Here is a 22777-nt window from a genome sequence, read left to right as displayed (position 1 = left end):
CATGCTTACTTAGTAATTTTTATCTGTGGATCTCAAACCTTTCCACATCCTGACAATAATATATTTTAGATTATGGTAAAAATATGCTGCTCATAGTTTCCTTCTAACATTTTTTTTATCTGCTGCCTTCATCACCTCCCCAAATGACCTTCCATAACACTAACTGTTATTGGTTACAACTCTGACCTGTTCCTGATTTTAATAGTTTCCTCTGTATTACATAGGTCTGATAAGTGAAATAATGCATTGGTATAAAAATAAATAGACAATCTAGGTGTTTTGGTTTTTTTTAAATTTGGAAGACAACTCTCAGGAAATGAGTTTTTGTTTGTTTGACGAGATCTTTTTTCACAATCCACTGACAGAAAACTATAGAAAACTGATTTTTTAAGATAAAAAGAACAATAGCTACTCAAAAGAACATAGAAAGGGTTAAAATATGCATGTAATTAAATTCAAGCCAAACAAGGTCATTTAACCTGTAGTTCTTCCTTTGAAATTTCCGATCTAGTACTCTTAATTATAAACTGCAGAAAATTAACCAATTCTTAGGTGATGTTTTTGGTTCCTTCCAGCTTCATGATTTGGTAAAAAAAAAAAAAAATGACCTTTTTTTCCTTTTTAACTCTGATTGCACTTCTGAGCCTCCTCTCTAGTAAATATCACCATCCAGTGGAAGATAAAACAAGTTAAAGAGTTTCAAAAGAATAACTTTTGAAGCAGGACAGTGTCACCTACTCTGGAAAACAGAACCAGACTCTGCCAAACTCCCTGAGCCCTACCCTCCTGAGGGAGAAGAGGATGAGTCTGCAGTGATGGTGATGGTGGATGCTTAATGCACATGATGCTTCTTGGTAATTAATGCATTAGAATAAATTCACTTTTCATCCAACCCAGTCACCAAGAATGACCTTGAGAGAATAGAACACAAGACAGATAAGTATTTACAAGACAGGAGTGGCAGAAGGAAAATGGCTTGGTACAGTTTCTAAGCATGGGATACTATCGGCAGAAGAAAGAGCATAAGGGCAGGAAGCTAGAGAACATTGTCCCTGGGAGACTGTGGGCCAGGATGCTGGCAGATAAAGTGAACAGTTATGGACTGTGAGTGCTCAAAGGACCTCAGAGAGCACCTGTGCTTCCCAATTTCTTTTTCAATACCAAAATCTTTCATGAATTATTGCCAACACACACACACACTCACTCACATTTGATACCTGTCGTCCATTTAGTACCTGTTGCATTTTCTTTCTAAAAATACCAGAAATCCAGAAATGCTTTAAAACGAATATGAATTTTCTAAATTAACTACATCCATGAATATTTGAAAAAATGTTAAGTATCTGAGATGTCATTTTGTTTTAACAGATAAAGATATAATTGCACATTTTTTAGAGACACCAGCATGTATGGTGAGGAAATTCACAGTGCCCTGTTAAAACTACGTAAGTAGAAGTAACAGTCCTCTTAAGTAGTGACCTTTATGTCTAGACTAATGTTATAAGCTTCCCAGTGACATTGTGTCCCAGGTTCCCTCCTTCCCAGTCATCCTGAAGCCACCCCCTGCTTATGTAGGAAAAGTGACCCTCAATAGCTCCCTATTGCCTATGTAGTTCAACCCAAACCTTCTAGTATGGACTAAAACTTTCTCCTGCCTTCCCCATAATATCTCAGCCACACACATCCCCTCTCAAGCTTCAGCAATTTAAGCACTTCAGGGTCCTGTCTTTTACACCTTCCACCCACCTCTCCAACAGAATTCTCCCCACCCATTTCCACTGGCTGCTTTCCTGTGCTCCTTTAGCTTTGAGATGGGGATTCTGATAAGTGATCTACATTTCTGTACTCCATTGCACTATGCCTTCCTGTAAGGCTGGCCCTGTCTTGCTCCTCTTTGTATTCTACTACCTAACAGTGCTTATAGCATAATAGGAGCTTAGTAAGTACTTATTAAATGAATGAATAAACAAATGATAGAAAATAATTGTAGAAAAGTATCCCAAGAGAGATCCTAATCACCAGCCAACAAATCTTAGGTAGAATTAATAATACAGTGGCATTTTACTGATAAAACTGAGTCATGTAGTTAAACCATCACTTGAAAAATTCTTACATGGGAAACAACAAGAATGTAAGTCAGCTGAGATGGATTGTGTTGTTTGGAATCAGGAAGCAAACATGCAGTTTGCTTTTTGCTTTCAGACTTCGTTGTTTTGGTTTTTAAAGTGGCATCTGCAGTTCTGCGCGTTAGTGGAATACCACTCTGTGGCACCCAACTGGCCCAGGTCTTACCCTCCCAGGATTTCCCCCAAAGTCGTGGGCGTCCCGGGTTCTAGAAGACTCCTAGGAGCTCCCCCAAGGGTCCGGGCTGTCCGCCAGCCATAGCTCGGCCGGACCACCTCTGGGGTCTCAGGCCGCGAGGACTCTGCTTCTGGAGAGAGGTCGTCGGGTTCTCTAGTTTTTCGTCTCTAAATATTTATTCGGTAGTTTCCCTTGGCTTCTGTTTCTCGATTGATAAACAGGAGAAAAAGGAGTTTGACTACAGAAAGGATAACAGTTGCAGACGGCCTGTCTTTTAAAATTCCATCGAAGTTTGTGTTTTGTTGCTGTTTTTCTTTGACAGCGATCCCGTGAACTTCTCCTTGGGGGAAATGGCGCGACCAAAGCCTGCCAGGCCCAGCCTGAGAGCTGTAGGATTTATCAGAGTAATATTTTAAACAAAATCTGGACAGACATAAACTCAAAGGAAGCGGTGCGTTCCTTAAGTCAAAGGCATCTGTTCTGATCGAAGCGCTCAGTTCGCTGTGTGTAACCAGCGTTAAGAGCAGCATTTGTAAACACGAAAATGGATAAAAGAAAAGAAAAGCTAAGTCCCGCGGTCCGCGGACTCCTATTCATTATCTCCACCAGCATATGGGACCATTCTCCCACTCGTCCTCGCCCTTTCTTCTGCAAAAGCAAAAGCAACCAAGCCTGTCCCGCTTCATAGCAAACCCACTCTTTGTGCCTGAGCGGTGCCTCTGCCACCAGTACTACTTCCTCCTCCCGCCTCCTCCTCCCACCCGCCGCCGACTTTCGCTCTAGGAAGGAGGCGGCGGGCGCCCTTTGCGCCGGGAAGCCAGTGCAGCCATTGGGCGACGATCCCTGAGCCTCCAGTTCCGCGTCGGTTTCAAGGCTCCTCCCTCCTGGTGAAAGACAGACTGCGGGGCGCCTGGAAACCGGTCCGAGGGCGCGCGCGAGAGAGGAGAGCAAGCGAGTTGAGGGATTGACACAAATGGTCAGGCGGCGGCGGCGAAGAAGGAGGCGGAGGCGCAGAGGGGAGCCGAGGCCGCTGGGCTGCCGAGAGTCGCGCGCTGTACGGGGCCGCGGCCACTAGCGCGGCGCCGCCAGCCGGGAGCCAGCTAGCCAAGGGCCAGGAAGGCGGGACGCGACCCGAGCCACCCGGGCTCTCCTCGCAGCCCGCGCTTCATGAATCGCAAGTTTCCGCGGCGGCGGCGGCTGCGGGACGCGGAGCGGGAGCCGGGAGAGCGGGCCGTGCGCGGCCCGGGCTCGACGGAGGGCACCGGCGGGGAGGAGATCGCCCCGGCCGCAGGGGGAGCCGCCACCGGCCGCGCCACCGCCAGCCCCAGCCGAGCGGCGCCCAGAAAGGAGCCAAGAAAGTATGGCTGAGGAGGAGGCGCCTAAGAAGTCCCGGGCCTCGGGCGGCGGCGCGAGCTGGGAACTTTGTGCCAGGGCTCTCGCGGCTGGGCCGGTGGCAGAGGGAAGCGGGGACACGGGCAGCCGCCGCCGCCGTCCCTCAGCTCACTCCCGGCACTTAGCGCGCCGGCTGCTACTACTGCTTTGGCTGCTGGAGGCTCCACTGCTGCTGGGGGTCCGGGCGCAGGCGGCTGGTCAGGGGCCCGGGCCGGGACAGCAGCCCCCGCCTCCGCCACCTCAGCAGCAGCAGAGCGGGCAGCAGTACAACGGCGAGCGGGGCATCTCTATACCGGACCACGGCTACTGCCAGCCCATTTCCATCCCGCTGTGCACGGACATCGCATACAACCAGACTATCATGCCTAACCTGCTGGGCCACACGAACCAGGAGGATGCGGGCCTCGAGGTGCACCAGTTCTATCCGCTAGTGAAGGTGCAGTGCTCGGCCGAGCTCAAGTTCTTCTTGTGCTCCATGTACGCGCCCGTGTGCACTGTGCTGGAGCAGGCTCTGCCGCCTTGCCGCTCCCTGTGCGAGCGCGCGCGCCAGGGCTGTGAGGCGCTCATGAACAAGTTCGGCTTCCAGTGGCCTGACACACTGAAGTGCGAGAAGTTCCCGGTGCACGGCGCCGGCGAGCTGTGCGTGGGCCAGAACACTTCGGACAAGGGCACCCCGACGCCCTCATTGCTGCCTGAGTTCTGGACCAGCAATCCCCAGCATGGCGGCGGGGGTCACCGCGGCGGCGGCGGCTTCCCGGGCGGCGCCGGCGCGTCAGAGCGAGGCAAGTTCTCGTGCCCGCGCGCCCTCAAGGTGCCGTCTTATCTCAACTACCACTTTCTGGGGGAGAAAGACTGCGGCGCGCCCTGCGAGCCGACCAAGGTGTACGGGCTCATGTACTTTGGGCCGGAAGAGCTGCGCTTCTCGCGCACCTGGATCGGCATCTGGTCGGTGCTGTGCTGCGCCTCCACGCTCTTCACGGTGCTCACGTACCTGGTGGACATGCGGCGCTTCAGCTACCCGGAGCGGCCCATCATCTTCCTGTCAGGCTGCTACACGGCAGTGGCCGTGGCCTACATCGCCGGCTTCCTGCTGGAGGACCGGGTGGTATGTAATGACAAGTTCGCCGAGGACGGGGCGCGCACAGTGGCGCAGGGCACCAAGAAGGAGGGCTGCACCATCCTCTTCATGATGCTCTACTTCTTCAGCATGGCCAGCTCCATCTGGTGGGTGATCCTGTCGCTCACCTGGTTCCTGGCAGCTGGCATGAAGTGGGGCCACGAAGCCATCGAGGCTAACTCTCAGTATTTTCACCTGGCTGCCTGGGCCGTGCCGGCCATCAAGACCATCACCATCCTGGCGCTGGGCCAGGTGGACGGCGACGTGCTGAGCGGGGTGTGCTTCGTGGGGCTCAACAACGTGGACGCGCTGCGCGGCTTCGTGCTGGCGCCACTGTTCGTGTACCTGTTCATCGGTACATCTTTCCTTCTGGCAGGCTTCGTGTCCCTCTTCCGCATTCGCACCATCATGAAGCACGACGGCACCAAGACCGAGAAGCTGGAGAAGCTCATGGTGCGCATCGGCGTCTTCAGCGTGCTTTACACGGTGCCAGCGACTATCGTCATCGCCTGCTACTTCTATGAGCAGGCCTTCCGGGACCAGTGGGAGCGCAGCTGGGTGGCCCAGAGCTGCAAGAGCTATGCCATCCCCTGCCCCCACCTCCAGGCGGGCGGAGGCGCCCCTCCGCACCCGCCCATGAGCCCCGACTTCACAGTCTTCATGATCAAGTACCTTATGACGCTGATCGTGGGCATCACGTCAGGCTTCTGGATCTGGTCCGGCAAGACCCTCAACTCCTGGAGGAAGTTCTACACCAGGCTAACCAACAGCAAACAGGGGGAGACCACCGTCTAAGACCAGAGGCTCAGCCCATTCCCAGCCCTTGGCCTGGTGCCCCCAGCTGCCCCCAAAAGTTGGCCCCATGGAATCCTTGCCAAATCTGGCTGCTCGAGTCTTCCTCACTAGCCATTCGCTTTCGCAGGCTCCTTTTAACAACAAGGCTCCTGCAAAAGCTTCTGTCCCTGGGGGCAGACTCTACTGCCAGAGGGGGGATGCACAGAGCTCTCTTGCTCTCACACTCTGGTACCTGGAACTGTACGCTTTTGTGATTGTAAATAGCCTGTGTAAGATTTTTGTAAGTATATTTGTATTTAAATGACGACCGTTCACGCGTTTTTCATTTCCTTTCCTTTTTTTGTTTTTGTTTAAATTTTAATTATTTAGGGCGGTTTAACCATTCGAGGCTTTTCCTTCTTGTCCTTTTCAGAGTACGGCAGAGAGAAAATCCGAGCGCATAGCTCGCTCCTCCTGCTCGTGCTGGCGCGCCCCTCCCTGCCACGGGTGGGGAACGCCTGGGGCTGCGCCGCCCGGGTCACTTCCCTGCTCCTCTTTCTGCTCCCTCCTTTCCCTTCCTTGCTCGGGGCTGGGGCTCTTAAGGTACTGAACTACACAAAGCTTCCGAATCTGGGGGTGGGCCTCCTGCCCATCCCAGGCCTGCCCTTGTCTGGGGCCGGATAGCAAAGGCCTGTCCCTTTGACTCTCCGAAGCTGAAATTTTCACTGTCCAGAACCTTCCCCCTGGCTTCAAGGAGGCCCGCAGGGTGCACTGGCTGTCGCACCCTCCCTCTGTCTGGCCCCCAACGCCCAGACACTCCCTTCTTCCACCTAAGTTGGTTACAGGGTGAGTGGGATAACCAATGCCAAACTTTTTTAAGTCTAATTTTTGATGGATGAGCTCATTTCATTCTCTAGCGTCTAAAACCTGGTATGGGTTTGGCCAGCGTCATGGAAAGATGTGGTTACTGAGATTCGGGAAGAGGCATGAAGCTTTGTGTGGGTTGGGAGAGACTGAAGATGGGGGTTATAAAATGTTAATTCTAATTGCATACTGATGCCTGGCAACCTGCCTCTAGGGTTGAAACAGCCTGAGTTGAGATTTTACCGTTCTGTAAAATGGAAACGTTTGGTCACCTGGGAAGCTTTGTTGAAAGAGTTGATCTTTGCTTTCCTTTAACAGGAAATGGTAAACTGAATATGAAAACTTGAAGGAGATTTCAGTGTAATGGGCTTCCCCAAAATGAAATGCTACTTTATTGTTTTTAATCAAATAATAATTAGACATCTATCAGAAACTTTAAAATGTAAAAGTTGTACACTTTCAACATATTATTATGATTATTATTCAAGGGAGGAACAATCCACATCATTAATAATAACCTGGTAAGATTCCAGGAGGCAAAGGAGGTGGAATAATTGATGGGATTAGCTCCTGAAATAAACAAAATATGGGCATGCATGCTAAAGGGAGAATGTGTGCAGGTCTACTGCACTAAATCCTATGTGCTCCTTTTTGGATTTACAGAAATGTGTCAAATGGAAATCTTTCAAAGCCATTTAAAAATAATTCACTTTAGTTCTCTGTGAAAAAGAGGAGAAAAGCGATCCTCCTGATTGTATGGTTTTAAACTTTAAGAGTTTATCAAAATACCGGTACTTAGGACCTAAATTTATCTATGTCTGTCATACCCTAAAGTGACAATGGTCTTTGAATTTGGTATGCATTTATTCTGTTCACTATCACAAAATCATCTATATTTATAGAGGAATAGAAGTTTATATATATATAATACCATATTTTTAATTTCGCAAATAAAAAAATCAAAGTTTTGTACAAAATTATACGGTTTTTTGTGCCTGAAAATAATAGAGCTGGAACTGTCTGCACTATGAAACTATCTTTACATTTTATAGTGTCTATAGTCAATCTCACAGTATATAAATTCAGGAATTCAAGGAAAAAGTCTATCTGTAAACCTTCAGATCCTTCCAAAGAATTAGCCTGCTTGCATGGTGCTTGATGTTGTAAAGTCCCTAGAAAAGGTCTGCTTCCATAGTAGTGACAGTATATAATAGAAGTTTGCAAATTATTTCTTTACTCGAAGAAGATGATTAAAAAGAGAATTCTCATTTTATTACAGCTTTTTTTTCTTTTAAGGGGTACATTTACATGACTTTTTATAATATGGAAGTTTATTTTTAAATCATCAGCCATCATCTTTGTCATGATTTTTATGAAGTATTATCTTATACTTTCCATAATCTTAGATATTCCAAAACCATAAATAGGCAATCAGTAAATGGTTAACTGACAGTGTGTTTATAAGCATTTTAAACAGCAGTTGGGTGTATAGGGCTGTTTTATTGTTTGCTTCTGAAGACCCATTTTTATATTGTTCAAGGAACCTTTCCCTGAGGAATTATCTAGTTGGCCTACTGTTAGTCAGAATTTACATAAATGTATATATATGTAGAGTGTATATACAGATATGTACATATATCTATGTCTATATAATATACACATAAGTATACACACACTAATTTTTATAAAATAGAGATGCAAAGTTTACTTATATATTTTACAATATGGAAATAAGGTCATGAGAAAAGGAAAATGCTAGATGGAATACCTCAAATACCTTTGGAAAACAAGTCTCATTATAGACTAACTTTATTAAATTTTCTCATGAAAACATTTTGTGGGCTAAAATGAAGACCTTTAATACAATAGAGTTACTTTAATGGTTATAAGGCAATTGACTTACAAGTCATCATATTATTTTAAGGCAATTGAAAAAATTAAATCTAATTGAAAATACAGTATTCAATTTTAATTAGCAAGGTGCAATTTTATGTTCTTTTTTCTTTGTTACATTAATCTAATATAGTAGATATCTGAGAAGATTTTATTGTAGAGAAACACGCACAAAATAGCAATTCTTAGGCCACATTAAAACATGTCTTCTCACTAGATAATTCAACAGATAATTTCTGGAAAAAAATTTTAAGATTATTAGTCTCTATCCAAAGAATAAATATAAAGCATTCTCATTGTGGGTGTCCTTAAAATGATGTAACTATAAATTTGATGCAGAAAGGATTTATAATGCTGGATTTAAGTAGTTTAAAAAGACATTTTAAAGTCACTACTAGGCTTTGTTTCTAGAGAACAATTTATGTTAAATTGTGTAGCATATAGAAAGCCAGTGTGCTCTTTTGTTTCTTTCAATAGTGATGGCAAAATAAGACTTGCCTTAAAAAAACAGAGCTATCGGGACTATAGCGCCATTAGTATGCTGTTTCCATGACAAACTCTATTTTCAGATTATTTGGTTTCCCTATTTTATTTTTTTTAAGCCAGCTATCAATTAGGGTCAGTTTTCCCCCTCACGGCGTGCTTGGTTCCGCTTTTGTAGTAAATGTATAAATAATATGAAAGCTTTCTGTTGCTCTTTTTTGGGGGGAAAAAAGCCATTTTTTTAACTTAAACTTTGTGGGGGGCAGAAAGTCATATTTTTAATCTCAAAGCCAGCTAGTGTCAAACATATGCAAAACAGCTGGATCGGATTTTCCAGTTTGTCTGGGGCAGTCACTTGTTAGCCTGAGTTTACAGTCCTGGTTCTTTTGTCTCCACGGAGCACTGAAGCCGTCTGCTGTAGCTGCATCATTCCCAGAGTCCAGCATTACTGAACTCGGAAAGGAGTCCACAGTGAAGAGTTGGTGACCAATTTTTTTTAATTTCCTAAATCACAAACCATTTCAGGACTTGGATTGCTTCAAATCCCTTTCCCTGATATCATGTTTCAATCTCAGTACATACTCGTTTTTTTAAAAGATGCTGTATTTTCAGTGTGTGTGTTTGTGCTCAATTTTAGCTACTCTTGCTTTTATTGCTTCCTAATCCATCTATTGGCTATAAGCCAGATTTTATGTAAGACATGCAGTTAATTGAAACCAGTGTTATGACACTGGGTGTCTCTGATACATTTCTGATTATAATGATCTGTGTAACTGGGGCCTGAGATATAATCAAATATGTGGTCATTACATATGTCTAAAGGTGGAACCTAGTGATGTTGTCATTAAATACTCCACAAAATATACGAATATAAAAGTCTTGCAGGATTAACTTGTAGGAGCCAAAATAAGATGTGGGCTACATTTAAGAATTCTCCAGTTACATTATTAAAACAGAATTGCAATACCACCTTAAGTTCAAGACTTTTATTTTAAGACTTTTACATTTGAAATGAGGTCTTGCAAGGGAAATGCCAAACAGGTAAAGTTTATTTTGGCGACTCCTAAGATTTATATCTATATTTTGAACTGTTGGCAGATACCACTAGCCCCTAGAATTTGAGAAAGAGTATTCGAGTTTCATGACTCAGAAGTCCCTAAAATTTGGGGGGCTTAAGTATTTCTATTCACTTTAGTCATACCTTTTGACAGTGGATGTGTTAAACCATAACAATTATAATGATAAAACAGCTTATTTGCAACCTGGTGATAAAAAGACAGACTCTAGACTAATTTTCTTAAGTTTTATCATGGTCTGTGGTGACAAGTGTCTCTACTCCATTACAGAATCAAATTCCTTTTTAAATATAATAACACTTTCTTTGGGGATTTTTGTTTCTAAGTTGGCTTGGGACCCTAATAACAGGTCAAAAAAAGGATTTCTCACAGAAATCTTTCTCATGTAATAGATAGGATCAAGTATAATTTATAAGTACATCCTACAATGAACATATAATAATACTCTGAGGATTATCATCAGTTTTATAAGTCAAGCAGATTCTTAAAATTGTTTGAAAAAATAAAATAACATTTTCCAATAGTGATTTCTCTAAATAAATCCTTTTAAGATGTGATATTCTCAAGAGGTATATTTTTGTGATAAAATTAAAATAATGCTGCATTTTCTAAAGAAATCATTAAACACTAGTTGAATGGCATATGTGTATAAATAATAATTCTAGAAGCAAAGTATTAGAATAGCGTTGATTTGCACATTTTACACATGCATGTTATTTTTAAATAAAATTGACTTGCTTGAGGACAGTAAGTTTTAGGTTTTAAAATTTGTAAGATGCATATTTCATATAAAGAAGCTCTCAATAAATTTTGTTCACAATATAAGCTTTCAAAACATGTTCACAGGACTACAGTGATTAACATGAAAAGGAACCACTATTGCTGCTTTGAGATGGTTCTCTGTGGCCTGGATTTCTTTTCTTTCCTTTTTAAAATCCAAGTATCCTCTAATTTGTGGATATCTCCATGTTTCAGATCTTAGTACCTGTTTGAATTAAATTTGCAGGGGACTAACTGTAGGATCCCCCCATAGACAAAGTGCGGCCTTTATTTCCTTTCAAGTTGGCAGCGTGTCCTTGCTTAAATGAAGCTCTCGGAGACAGATTGTTCTCTTGCCCTTGGAAATGCTCGTCTTCACAAATGCAGCAGCAAATACCTGGCAGTCATACAGGCTAGTTAAATGTATATTCCAAATGCCAAGTGCTGCTTGATTGTTACAAAGGTTTTTTTTTTCTTTAAAGGTAGATTTAGAGACTATTCCCAACCTTATCTTTCACCCAACTCTTGGAGAGCACTTTCTGAAAGTTAACTTCAATAAATATTCCATCAAAAACTCATAACTCAGGCAGAGTGACCCACTATTTGGGTTTGTCCAGGACTGAGGAGTTTCTTGGGATGTGGGATTTTCAGTGGCAAAACCAGGAATGTCCTGGGCAAACTGGGATGAGGGGTCACCCTAGTCCATGGATTAAACAGTGCTTCCAAGTTAGAGTAAAAGCTTCTGTGGTGGGCACTGGTCTGGCATTAGAAGTATCCCCCTGTAGCTTTAGCCTTGTTCATTACCAGATGAAAAGCCGGTGAACACAGCCCTTTGTAACTGATTTTGACAGTGAGTACCAATCAACAAGACGCTGAGTGGGTCATGAGGTATAAGTGGAACAAACCACACTGATACCTTGGCCATTCTGTCTTCTGCCTCTGGAATAAATAGGGGCATAGACACGGGAACCTAACTGGCCACTGAGCCCTGTTCTTGCTGCTTATGAAATCAGAGCAAGCAGCTATATTTTATAAGAGACTTTCAAAATTATACCCTTGGAATGAAATGTTGTGGGGTTTTTTTGTAATTGATATTAAAGTTTATCGGATTGTAAGGAACTGTTAGGTTTTTGCATGTGTTTTTTATTTTCCTGTTAATACAGCCCACTGTAATGAGATTACAAACTCAAGCAGGGATTACCCCAAATGACTATACATCAACACTGAATTTAATTGTCATACTTTTTCTCAGAAGTAAGTAGGTTTAACACCCATACTTCCCCCCAAATGAAAAGTCGTATCCATAGGACAGAAAAAAAAAAAAGTAGATAAAATTCTACAGTGATTACTGGGAATTGTAGAATGTAGGGTGTGGACCAGGCAATCTACGGCACTCACATTTCTATTTGCGTGAAACTCTTTAATCAGAATTGGCCACCCCTTTTTATACTGAGCTCATCATTCTTGTCATCCTTCTTATCCATCCATCCCTGTTGGTCTTGTAAATGTACATACAATTTCACTGTTGAAATTTCACTCTTTTGTTAAAACAAAACACTATTCTTGCTATCTTTTCATTAAGCTCAACGTAAAGAAATAAAAAAGATATGCAGATAATGTAATTATTTCAGGAGGTACATACACATTAGACTCTAAAGCCTTGATCCTCGACAGGGGGCAGTTTTGGTCCCCAGGAGACATTTAGTACTGTCTGAACACATATTTGATTGTCATGACTGGAGGGTGGGGTTACAACGAGCATCTAGTGAGTAGAGGCCAGGGAGGCTACTGAACATTTTACAGAGCACAGGACAGCCCCTGACAACAAAGAATTATCTGACTCAGAGTGCCAAGGGTGAGAAACCTTGTTCTAGAGGAATACTTAAAATTGTGAATTATACATTTTAAAATAATAAAACATTAAATTTATTAAGTAGGATTGAGAAAAATATGAATTTCCTTGTGCTTACAGCATGGACTTAACTTTTGCCCTGCAGATTTTGTTTTCAATGGTGAACAGCCGGATGATATTGCATAGTAGTCAGTGCCTTTATCTGCTCAAGCTGCTATAACAAAACACCACGGACTGCTTAAACAATAGACATTATTTTTCATAGTTCTGGGGTCTGGGAAATCCAAGATCAAGGAGACAGCAAACTCGGTTTCTGATCCTGCTTCCTGGCTTAGAGTTAGCCACCTTCTCACTGTGTGCTCCCACAGGTCCCATGGGGGTGGAGAGAGAGCTTTCCCTTCTCGTAAGGGCTCTGATCCCATCATGAAGGTCCCATACTTATGACTGAATCTAAACCTAATTATCTGCCCGAGGCCCTACTTCAAATACCTACACTTTGGCGGTTAGGCTTCAACATGTGAATTTTGGGGGGAAGCAAACATTCAGCCCATAATAGTCAATAAAATAAATCTGCTTTTATATTTAAATCTAGACAAGGACACAGTATAATTTCAGTGGGAAAAAATATATAAATAACATTAAACAAGTTTATTGGAAAAATCTCTTAAAAGGTTAGTATCATGCTATTACACTCCATATTCTACATTTCCATTTTCTTTTACACATTTCCCTGCATCATTGAAGTGGTTACAGTACAGATGAAGAACTCTGGACTGGGAGGCAGAAAACCTAGACTCCAGTCTGGACTGGGCTAAGCACATTGGATGAGTTTTACTCACAGGATTTCATGAGTCAAATGGAGACACTAATGAAATTAACAGACATGAAAACCCTTTTATAAATGGTGAAGCTCTGTACTAATGTTCAGGGTTTCCATTGTCACTTGCACAGAGCTAACTAAGGAGGAGACTGTGATATTTTGAAGGCTCTTTCTCAGCTTTGACTACTCCTCTCCACTTTTGGAAAAGGATGTTTCAGTCACTGAAGGGACCCAAGGGTGACTGGGGGTCTTTCTGCAGTTTTCCTGACCACCATCCACTGGCTGTATCAGTTCACTTGGGTTCTCTGGGACACACTTAGGATTTTTCCCAGTTTTCAGGAGACTCTGGTTAAATTTAGTATAAATCAATCTGCAGTGCACTATTTGAGTGGGGTGGGAGTACTTTAAGGTCAAAGGAGCAGGAGGGCTAAGGATATGTTCTAGATTCAAATGTGACAAATTCACAGGCAGACAATAGATTGCGAGCCCTCACTGTGTCACAGGTGCCTCAGAAGTTGTGTTGTCCATCTGTTCATTAATGAAGCTGGGGTAGATGTGAGAAGCAGTTTGTGATGGGATGTTTTGTGCCCTGAAGGCAGACAGGTTGGGGTCCTTTAGGCAGTGGAAGGGGTAAAAAAAGAAATGGATACAATGAAAGCCAAAGGCAGCTTATTTTTCTTGGAGCTAGCTCTCATGGGAGTCAACAGAGTGGGAGTTGAATGGAATAGGGCCACAATCCTGGATTGGAAATATGACCACCTTTCCTCTTCCTCCTTTTCAAAAAAAATCAATTTCAAGATAATAGGGACTTGGACACAAAGAAGTTGAATGTCATCTTGGAAAGAATTTTGGACTTGCAAGACACGGCTTGAATCCCAACTAGCTCTTAGCCTCAGATCCACTTATCTGAAATGGTAACAATAACAACTTTTGACTAATTCATATGGCTGCTGGGAGGATTAAAGAAATAAAGTCTGTAATGGTATTGTTAGCACTTGAGAGTCATCTACCTAGTCTTCCTCTCCCTGCTGTGTATTTCTTTTCTTTCTTCCTCTCCCACCTGTTATTCTCCCCCACCACTTCCTCACTCCTCTCTCCCGTAATTCCCTCCCCTTTCCTTCCTCCTTCTATAACTCACCATTATTGCTGATGGGATCTGAAAATGCATAATGCAAACGAATGCTGGATTTTTCTTGCATCCTCTTTTCAGGCTAAGCGTGTTTTACAAGACTTATTCAGATAAAAGATTAAGTTAATGGGCAACCTTAAGGTTAAATGACATGAATAATGTTCTGTATATTAATCAACTAGTGATATTGCTCCTAAAGTATAAATGAACTTCTATGCATTTGTGCCCACTTTGGGATACACCATTTCAAATTCAATTTCTTTAAGAATTTTTTTTTAATTTTATTTTTTGGGGTTGGGAGATAACTAGGTTTATTTATTGACTTATTTTATTTTATTTTATTTTTTTGATGGAGGTACTGGGAATTGAACCTAGGACCCTGTGTATGCTAAGCATGCACTCTACCACTGAGCTATAGCCTCCCCACTCAGATCCAGCTTCTTTATGGCTGCTCACAATTCTGTCCTAATTGGTAGGCTGTATACTTGGGTAACCCGACAACAGTTCTGTAGGGGCCACCCTAGATCATAACCAGGAAGAGAATCATAATTTCCTCTTAGAAATAAGCTCCTCTATGGGATTGATAACTAACTGAAGAATTGTGGGCATCCTTTGCTTGTCCTTGTTGACTGTATTGCCAGAGGGAGCTTATTCAATAGCGGTTATGAAAATGTTCCTTTGATGCTACTGGAACATACTGAATGTATTTTGATGCTTGAGGTCTGGCATGGTTGAGGGCTTACATCAAAGCAGTTGACTGGTCATTTCATTATTTCCTCATAAAGAAAGAGCAGCTAGCCATTTTGGTGCCTTCATGACCCCCATGGTCTAGTGTGTTGGTTTTCTGTTGCTGCTGTAACAAATTACCACAGACTTGAGAAACCCAGATTTATCACCTTACAATTCTAGAGGTCAGAGTCTGACTCTGGTCTCATTGGGCTAAAATTAAGGTCTTGCACGGCTGTGCTTCCTTCAGTAGCTCTGGGGAGAGTAAGTTTTCTTGCCTTTTCCAGCTTCTAGAAGCTTATGGCACCCTTCCTCCATTTTCAGACCAGCAACATTGGATCAGGTCTTTTCTCTCACTGTATGATTCTCTCCAGCTGGGAATGGTCCCCTGCTTTTAAGGACCCATATGATTAGATCAATGCAGGACAAGGCTCCAAGGATTAGAGTGTGGACATTCTGGGGGGACCATTATTGTACCCGCCACATCTATCTATGCTAAGCTGTTGGAAATAGCTACAGGATCTTTTTTTTTTTTTTTAAAAGAAGTATTCCCATCACATTCTCATTCTTTACAATTCCATTTTTTAGAAACTGGTTGTCAGAATTTCTTCTGTTCTCCATTTTGTTCTCTCAAAGTATGTTTCTGCAAATGGCCAGTTCCTCATTGATTTCCCCTCTCCCTTCACCACATTTTCTGTTAAGTAGTTTGCACAACAGTTCTAATCCTCTGACTACCAGATCTCTTTATAGCCCAGATGTCATCCTTCTTACTATTTCTTCCTATATATCTTCTCCTTTGCTATCCTTTTTGTTACCCTCTCTGTCTTTTCATTTCCCTCTAGATTCATATTTTGTGTCTGTCCCAGAAACAGATCAGAAAAAGACAGTGATTGACTAATGTCAAGTATCTTCTCCCAAGTGAACACACACAATCCCACTATTTTTTTATGACAGGTGGTATAATTTTATGGCTTTCATCAGAGACACATCTGTCAAATGATTGTAATTTTGCCCTTTGGTGAAGGGCTGGATGTGAGAAATAGTTTACATAGTTCACCTCATTTCTGATTAATTCGATCTGTATTTCTAGCTGTGTCTATAGGTTTTAGTTCTTTATGAAGTTACCATCATGTTCAGACAGACATTTTTTTTCCCTCATGATCTTTAATTTAAACATTTTGTTGAAAAAGAAAACTCTCAATCGCCTGGGTTGCATTTCATACAAATTCAGGTAATGAATACGCCTGCCCTAGTTTAAAATGTTATGTTGACATTTTTGGAGAAGAAATTTTTCTAGCATTACAAATGCATCCTGGAAAATGTTCTCTAAAATGTAATTTTTAGTCTACACTAGAAACCAACTGCAAGGCTTTTTTTCTATCTAGACTGTTATAGCTAAAAGTACACATTGTCCTCCCATATACATATAAATATATGTCTGGAAAAATATACCTTTTTCAGCAGCTTATTTAAGAAGGATTTCAAATATTCATAGCAACCCCCAAATATGCATTATTTGCAAGCATTTGAATTTGCACGGATTGTACAGAGATACAGAGAATTCCTAGAAATCAGTAATGAGTCCATCCAAGTTACCATCTAATGCCTCTATCATTTACCTTCTTTTAAAATTTACACCATTCATCTCTCTATAGCTTCCCCCTGCCTCCAAGTTCAGTAACAGACCAGAGGTCATTTGAATGCAGTAATGGTTCTATAAATAACGATGTGTTTTAATAGTATACAGCTTCATTAGAGCCAAGCTGAATTAATGTAGGAGGTATAGGGTATGTTTAAAGATCTCAGATAAGGCAAGGTATAGTGAAACATTTGGTACTGACTAAAATAAAACCAGATGATCCTCATAATATCAGAAGTGGCAATGGATTACTAGGGATTCTTACAATTGAGTGTACACAGGAATCACTGAAGGAGCTTTTTTAAATATGAGGATTTCTGGCCTAATTTTAAAAGACTCTGATTTTGTTGTCCAGGGGAGGGATTGAGGACCCTCCATTTTGGTGATTTGATGCCGGTGGTTCTAGAGGAGTTTTTTGAAATGCTGGGTTAGGTAAAGTTAAGGAAGTGAGTAAAGGACCGATTATGCTCAGTCCAGGGAGAGAGATGGCTTAGAGAAGGAACACACCAGGAGACCCAAATGAAGGCAGCCACATCTTGGATGGAACTGGTGACCACATACACAGAAGTGGCAGTCCCAGTCAGACCTTCTGCTCCCCCACCCTTCCCCTCAGTTTTCGATAGGGACATCTGATGTTTCTCAAGCTTGCATGAAGGGTTTAGTAAACACAACCTCAAGACAAGCCCCTAGCCATTCTTCCTGTCTACAAATCTCCTTTCTTTTAACAACAGTGGGGAAAGTTCATTGGACTCAGAATCTGAAAACTATGAGAACTAGCTTTTTAGAACTCTCAATAGTGAGTCGACTTACCCTGACTGTCTTTGTCCCTAAAGATCTAAATTAGGGTACACCAGGTGTGCCCGACAGGCCCCTCTCCAAGGCTGCTGAGTGGTTTGCCCAGGTCTAAATTTTTTTTTTCAAAGAGAAGGCTCTAATTCCATAACTAGAGGTTAACTTCAAGTTATTCTTTTAGTTAGAAGACTTTCAGAGTCCAATCAGTTCACTGATCAAGAGGTAGGAAAGAAGGGTATGTATGGATTCTCTCTTTCTTACGTTCAGCATCTGATAACGACACAGAGAGGGAGACAGTGCAGCAGGTGTAGGATTGATGGGCAGGCAGAGGAGGGACTTCAAACGGCTCGTGCTTCCCCCCATGCTGGGCCTCTCGGCTTTCGGCGGGGCAGCCATTGGCAGAAGCTGAGCGTGGACGCCTCTCATACAACCTAGCTTCTCACCCGTTCTGATTTTATTTGTTTAGGTTTTTAATACAACTGACTTCTTAGAAGGCCCTTCCTTCCCAGGGAATTCACTAATCAAGGTAATACTCCATTTATTTCTATAAACAAAGCCTTATGAAAGAGTAATTCATTGATTAACTAAGAAATGTGATCACTGCCACTGTTGTACCTGAGTGCTTCAAAGCATCATTGTTGTTGTTCACATCAATTAATCCAGGTAACTGGGAAATGTGAGTAACACAGGACTAAAATATATCCCAACTGATTTTACAAGATTAAAAAAAAAAACACCAAACCTAAGATAAACCCATGTTGTCTTAAGCATTTTAAGAACTTGCTTCATAGGAAAGAGTAATCACAGTTACAGAGGAAAGGACAGTCATATCTTTTTAGAATGAAGTAATTTTATTCCACAGAACTTACTAGAGCTTGAAAAGTTTTAAGCAGCTTCTTCCTTGGTGCAGGTAATATACTGCGAAGGTAATAACCACCTCCAGGTATGGTGAATGCCATGTTAGTGTTGAGATAGGGAATACTGAAAACAATTTTTGATTGAGGTTTTTATTATTAAAATGTTTTTATCATCTAAGTAAAGATGGATATTAAATTTCAAAAATAAATATTTATTAGATCTAATTAATTACCTGTGTACACAGTCTTAATAAGTAATTCAAAGGACAGCTCATGACTAAGAAAAAAAAAGTTAGTCATTAAACAGCCATCCTTTCCAAATAACAAACTGTATACATTTCAAGGCTAAGGAAAAGAAATTTTGTCATGAAGTTTTTAAAGAAAGTTACAGTAGAAAGTACCTGAAGTAGGTAGAGCTGGCTGAGGTGATAGTCAATTAAAGACTTTTACAGGAAAATAAAATTGATCTATCTCCCATACATTCCACCTGCCCCAACTAATTCTTTCAATACTTTATAACTGAGATGTAATTCACATATCATAAAATTTACCCTTTTGAAAAGTGTAAAAGTTCAGTGGTTTTTGATATCCATGAAGTTGTGCAATCTCACAGCTACCTAACTGCAGGATATTTTATCATGCCATAAAGAAACCCTGACCCATTAGCAGATACGTCTCATTCCTCCCACCCCTTACGCCCCTGGCAACTACTAATCTGATTTCTGTCAGTATAGAGTTACTTATTCTGGATATTTCATATAAATGGAATCATACATATGGCTGTTGTGTCTGGCTTCTTTCATGTGGCATAATAATTTCCAGGTTCATGCATGTTTTAGCACGTATCAGTACTTCACTCCTTGTGGCTGAATAATATTCCACTGTATAGATACACACATTTTGCTTATCTATTCATCAGTGAATGGATATTTAGGTTATTTCCACTTTGGGCTATTATGAATAATGCTGCTAAGAACATTTGTGTACAAGTTTTTGTGTGGACCTATGTTTTCAGTTCTCTTGTATACTCTTAGGAGTGGTGCTAGGTCATGGTAACTCTGTTTAATTTTTTAAGAAGCTACTACACTGTTTTCCAAAGTGGCTTCACCATTTTACATCCCCACCAACAATGAATGAAGGTTTCCATTTCTCCACATGCTTGCTGACACTTGCTATTGTCTTTTTTATTACAGCCATTTTAATGAGTGTGAAATGGTATCTCACTGCAGTTGTGATTTGCATTGTGCCTCTTTCAATATTTTGAAATCGATTCAATGGTAAAAAAGGAAGGATATTCATGATGGCTTTCATATCTCTGAATAAACTGAAAATGGAAAATGATTCTAGAATTAGTACTTAGCTTATTTATTTATAGCTTTATTAATAAAAAGGTTGCATATGGCTTATCAAAATGTATATTATAACATAAGTAAATGTAGGAAAATATAAAATATTACTATCCAGTAATAGACCTTACTGTATTGGGTGAGTAGAAAACAGGTGATGTAATTTTAATATACAATAGGTGTATCAGAAGGCTTTGTACACTTACCAGAGGAGTGTTAAAATTTTGTCTCTGAGCTTCCTAGGAGCCAGAGTAAAGTCACAAACTGTAAAATCCATAATGCTCATAAGATTAAAAATAAGACAGAAGTCCTTAAAGAGTCATTAACTATTCTCTGCATGGACCCTCCAATATCAAGGACATGCTCAATCTTGATGCAGTCCTTCCCACCGCTGTCCCTCCCAGATGGTAGAAGGGCTAAGACTGCCTCTAACTTCCTTCTGCCTGGCCAGCCCTTCTCTGCACTCCTCCTCTTTGCCCCGCCCTCCTTTCCCACTGAAGAAATTCAAACTCCAGTCTTCAAGGCCAAACTCCTATGTGATTTTTTTCTTGGTAGGTCCTTAAAACCCCCAGACAGAATGAATTTCCTTTCTCTGTGCCCCCATTGCACTTTTTAGGCAGCCATTTTATAGACTTTATCAACATGATTCGCTTATGTGTCAGCCTGCCCTGGTGGACAGTGATGGGTTTCATGGGAGTGAAGTGTCTTCATTTTTACATCCACAGTGCCTGGCACAAAGCAGGTACTCAACCAAGGGTGATGAGTCAAGTTGATTTTGTCAGTCACTCCTGACTTCTCACCTTCCCATGGGTGCACATTGGTTTGTTCCTGTCTCTCTTTAGAAGTGACCTCCTCCCACCCAGAATGAAAAACGTTTTCCGGATTTTAGTCCATCCATGTGCAGAGTGCCCATATGCTCTGGTACCCAGGCTTTCCTCAGCTTTCACTTTCTAATCTAAATACAAGCCTTTATTTGTATCCTTGTTTCCCATAGGAAAAGATACCTTCATCTTGCCAGACCAAAAAGTAAAATTTCACTTCTAATTCTGTCATCTGTCACATTCACTCTATCAACCAGTTTGATGTCAACTGTGTATGGGAGGATTTATGTGAAACATGTGCATTTATTTGCCTTTTTAATACTATTGTGTATTTAGTGCTAAAGAAAAAAAACTATCCAGTACATCTAAATATTTCTTGGGAAACTCATTGTTCTTCTAAGCCAAGATTCTAAAAGACCACGTTCTTGTCTCCCTCCCGAACCCCCCCATCAAAACTTTCCATATCTTTGGGAAAATATGTCATCACTTAATAGACGTGTTCTGTGCCTGGTATTTCCCTGACCCCTACAGACCTCGTTATGTGTCATGACTGCGTACTCCTGTAGCATCCTGTACACTCCTCCTCACGGAGCTCGCCGCAGCTCCCGTGATAGTTTGCATTACTCTCTCTGTCCCTTACCGGTCTACAGTCTGCTTTACTCAACATCTCAACAGCTTAGCACATTGCCTGGCTTAAATTTTATTTGAGTCAAATCCACTTTAGATCAATTGTATAATATGTATAAATACTATATTCTTCTGTGTGGCTTCACCAATGGATCAATAAGACGGAGTATGCTGTCTCAAAGTGGCAAGAGACATTACTTCAGAGAAGGAAAGGCAATCAGCCCATCATATTATTTCTCTGATAGCACCATTTCAGGTTCACCATAAGCTAATCAAATAATGACTTACATTCAGCAAAATTTAAAACCTCCTAAAATATGGAATATGATCATTCATCAATAAACAAAATGTCGATTTGGAATTTAATCATTTCAAAGTTTATTTGTTGCCCAGAAATGTCTGTATAGATCTAGGCTGCAATGCTGAATCAATGGGGGCATCTTAGGCACTACACAAGGGGTTTTATTCCTGGAGCATTAAAAAGATTTTATTAGAAGCCACTCACACTCCAAAGGAGGTCCCACAGTGGGAAGTCTAAGGAGAGTGTTATGGTGAGAACTCAGTATAATTTGGTTTTTAAGCATTCCACTCTAAAAGACATCTCCATGATATAAATATTCCTAGTTAGCACAGAATTTCAGTTCCTTCATACAAAACGCCGCAGTGCAATTTAAGGCTGCTTAAAATTATCTTAACTTGTCCCATTTGGCAAACTAAGCCAGAGTGTTAGGAAACGGAGAACCGTAGTGCACAGGAATGTGGGCTGGCTGTGAGCGCTCTCTCCAGATCTGAGAGCCTTTTTATTGACCTTACACTGAATTCTTATGTTTGACTATATCATCAGGATGCAACAGCCAGCTACAGGCTAACTGACAAGAGAAACTTCTGGAACACCAAGGCAGAAAAATGTAAGAAGTGGAAAACTACCCAAACTGAAACTTTTCAGGTATGGTTTGCTTCTTAACATACATTCACATAAAGCAGCCCTAATGAAAGTAGGCTTTCTGTTAGCAGATGCTAACAAGACAAAAATACTGTTCCTGTCTGCTCTCTTTCCCTTTGGTCAGCTATTGGATGCCATGAAAAAGAAAATAAATCTCAATTTCCTGAACCCACCCAATATGTTTAATATCTTGAGATTTTTATATTTATGTTCTGTCAAAAAGTGAATAATATGAAGAATTTATCATAAATCCCAAGCTGTGTTTTCTGAACCAGAACTTCAGTTATTAAGAGCTCACATGCATGCAGCACTGAGTCTGTGCTATGACATGGTACTGTTCTCTAGAAATTTGCAGTTGAAAAGAGATGTCATTTGACAAGATTTTTTTCCCCTACTTCCACCACCATAAAAAATAATAAAAAGTACAAGAATTGACAAAAAGGACAAATACTACACTAATAAAAAAAAACTACAGGGCTTGGAAAACTGTCAAGAAAATGTGAGACACGGGAGGGAAATAAATGAAGCAAAAGGTAAAGCAAAAGGGGACAAAGGGTGTAAATAGA

General features: G+C 41.5%; 2 protein-coding genes across 13 annotated transcripts in view; one reads left to right on the top strand and one right to left on the bottom strand.

The window, feature by feature from the left end:
• The window catches only part of MTERF1 (mitochondrial transcription termination factor 1), a 495795-nt gene that overhangs the window by 110701 nt on the left and 362317 nt on the right, over positions 1–22777 (bottom strand). The gene's annotated exons all lie outside the window — the stretch shown is intronic.
• Positions 3188–9799, top strand: FZD1 (frizzled class receptor 1). Its single transcript, XM_010959478.3, has one exon. The coding sequence runs from the start codon at positions 3662–3664 to the stop codon at positions 5603–5605; it is 1944 nt and encodes a 647-aa protein (XP_010957780.2). The 5' UTR covers positions 3188–3661; the 3' UTR covers positions 5606–9799.

The sequence above is a fragment of the Camelus bactrianus genome, chromosome 7 (genome assembly GCF_048773025.1).
Source record: "Camelus bactrianus isolate YW-2024 breed Bactrian camel chromosome 7, ASM4877302v1, whole genome shotgun sequence".
Taxonomy (NCBI): Eukaryota; Metazoa; Chordata; class Mammalia; order Artiodactyla; family Camelidae; genus Camelus; species Camelus bactrianus.
This window is presented reverse-complemented; position numbering and strand designations above follow the sequence as displayed.